Here is a 2,361-nt window from a genome sequence, read left to right on the forward strand (position 1 = left end):
CCTCAGCTCTCCCTCCTTCCTGCCTCAGCTCGCCCTCCTGCCTCAGCTCGCCCTCCTGCCTCAGCTCACCCTCCTGCCTGCCTCAACTCATCCTCCTGCACTAGTTTGTGTTGCCCCAACTCAACCCCTCAAGACCCAACAGTGCGCACAGAGCAAGTGGTGCTCTGTTGGGTGGTGGAAAATGCAAGTTTTCTTTTTCTTTTTCTTTTCTTTTCTTTTTTTTTTTTTTGAGACGGAATTTCGCTCTTGTTACCCAGGCTGGAGTGCAATGACACGGTCTCAGCTCACCACAACCTCTGCCTCCGGGTTTAAGCCATGCTCCTGCCTCAGCCTCCCAAGTAGCTGGGGTTACAGGCGCCTATCACCACGCCTGGCTAATTTTTGTATTTTTAGTAGAGATGGGGTTTCACCGTGTTGACCAGGCTGGTCTCAAACTCCTGACCTCAGGTGATCTGCCTGCCTCGGCCACCCAAAGTGCTGGGATTAAACTTTTCTTTTTTAAAAAAGTGTGGTTAACTATTTTAGTCATTTGAAGTGCACAGTTCAGTGGCATTAAATAAGCACATTTACATTGTTAGGTAACCATCACCGCCATCAGTTCTCATCTTCTCCAAATTGAAATTCCACATCCATTAAACACTCACTCCTCATTCTCCCACCCCTCAGCCCCTGGCAGGCACCATTCTACTTTCTGTCTCTGAATTTGACCTCTCCAAGGACCTCCTGTATATGGAATCATACAATATTTGTCCTTTGGTGACTGGCCTGTTTCCCTTAGCATGATGTCTTCAAAGTTCACCCACATTGTAGCATGTGTCAGAATTTCCTCCCTTTTCAAGGCTGAGTAATATTCCATTGCATGGATAGACCAGGTGGTGTTGATCCATTCATTCGTCATGAGATCTTCGGGTTGTTTCTACCTTTTTTCCCATGTGAATAGAGCTGCTATGAACACAGGGTGTACAAAATGCAAGCTTTTGAGTCAAAGCCTTTTTCTGTCACTCTTACCTAGCTGTGACAAATATACAGGGCCCAGGGCTGTGTGGGGCATGTGGCAACAGCACCTATTGTAGGGACTCCTGCAAGGTCGAGGCTTGTGGCTTGGCCCCTCTTGCCACAGCTTCTCTGGGTTGTCCATTGGCTGTTGAAATGGCAGCCCGAGACATATGTTCCCTCCAGAGTGGCTGGTGGCTGACTCCTTTCCCTGTGCTCTTGGTCAACAGTCGAAGATCATTGAGGACTTCCGGGCCCTAAAGAAGACGGCTGAGGACATGAACCTGTTCAAGACCAACCACGTGTTCTTCCTCCTCCTCCTGGCCCACATCATTGCCTTGGAGAGCATCGCGTGGTTCACTGTCTTTTACTTTGGCAATGGCTGGATTCCTACCCTCATCACGGCCTTTGTCCTTGCTACCTCTCAGGTGAGGCGTGACACCCTCACCTCTGCCAGCTAACAGAGGCCTGGTGCCTGTTTGCTGAGGCTATGACAGCTTGTGTGACCCTGTCTCCCCAGGCCCAAGCTGGATGGCTGCAACACGACTATGGCCACCTGTCTGTCTACAGGAAACCCAAGTGGAACCACCTTGTCCACAAGTTCGTCATTGGCCACTTAAAGGTAAATGTCAGCAGCCTTGGGCATCTGTCCTGTTGGACAGCAGTTGAGACAGAGGGACCAGGATTCCTCTCTGCTCAGTGCTCTGAGGCTACAGGGTGACAAGGCAGGTGTGCCTATGCTGTGGGCCATGGTGACTCTCTATTCTGCTGGCTTCCTGAGCCCCATCTCTGGATCAGTTCCGACCCATGAAGACACAGTGTACTGCTCACTGTGAAGACAGGCACACCCTTTCTTGTCTGTTGGCTCAGCGGGTTGTATTGTTTGATGTTCCTTAGCTAAGGACTCATCTAACAAATCTGTTTTCATTTGGGGACAGTAAAGTAGCAGTTTTTTTTTTTTTTTTTTTTTTTTTGAGACAGAGTCCTGCTTTTGTCACCCAAGCTGGAGTGCGATGGTGTGATCTTGGCTCACTGCAACCTCCACCTCCAGGTTCAAGCAATTCTCCTGCCTCAGCCTCCCGAGTAGCTGGGATTACAGGCACCTGCCACCATATACAACTAATTTTTGTATTTTTAGTAGAGATGGAGTTTTGCCATGTTGGCCAGGCCAGTCTCGAACTCCTGACCTTGTGATCCACCTGCCTTGGTCTCCCAAAGTGCTGGGATCACAGGCGTGAGCCACCGTGCCCAGCCAGTAGCAGTCTCTTTTGATGAGTTGGTATGCTTCCTTTCACTGGGGATATGAGCTCTTTAATACATTGTGCTGGGTCTAGTGGTACACACCTGTAATCCTAGCCACCCGGGAGG

The 2,361-nt window shown here is 49.8% G+C and overlaps 1 protein-coding gene across 1 annotated transcript in view; it reads left to right on the forward strand.

Annotated features, from left to right (window-relative positions):
* Nucleotides 1-2,361, forward strand: part of FADS2 (fatty acid desaturase 2) — a 45,450-nt gene that overhangs the window by 17,475 nt on the left and 25,614 nt on the right. Inside the window, exons 3-4 of the mRNA XM_011993342.1 lie at nt 1,224-1,421; nt 1,514-1,615. Coding sequence (XP_011848732.1) covers nt 1,224-1,421; nt 1,514-1,615 — 300 coding nt within the window. The remainder of the gene's footprint in view (nt 1-1,223; nt 1,422-1,513; nt 1,616-2,361) is intronic.

This window comes from Mandrillus leucophaeus, unplaced genomic scaffold (genome assembly GCF_000951045.1).
Source record: "Mandrillus leucophaeus isolate KB7577 unplaced genomic scaffold, Mleu.le_1.0 Scaffold43, whole genome shotgun sequence".
NCBI classification, from domain to species: domain Eukaryota; kingdom Metazoa; phylum Chordata; class Mammalia; order Primates; family Cercopithecidae; genus Mandrillus; species Mandrillus leucophaeus.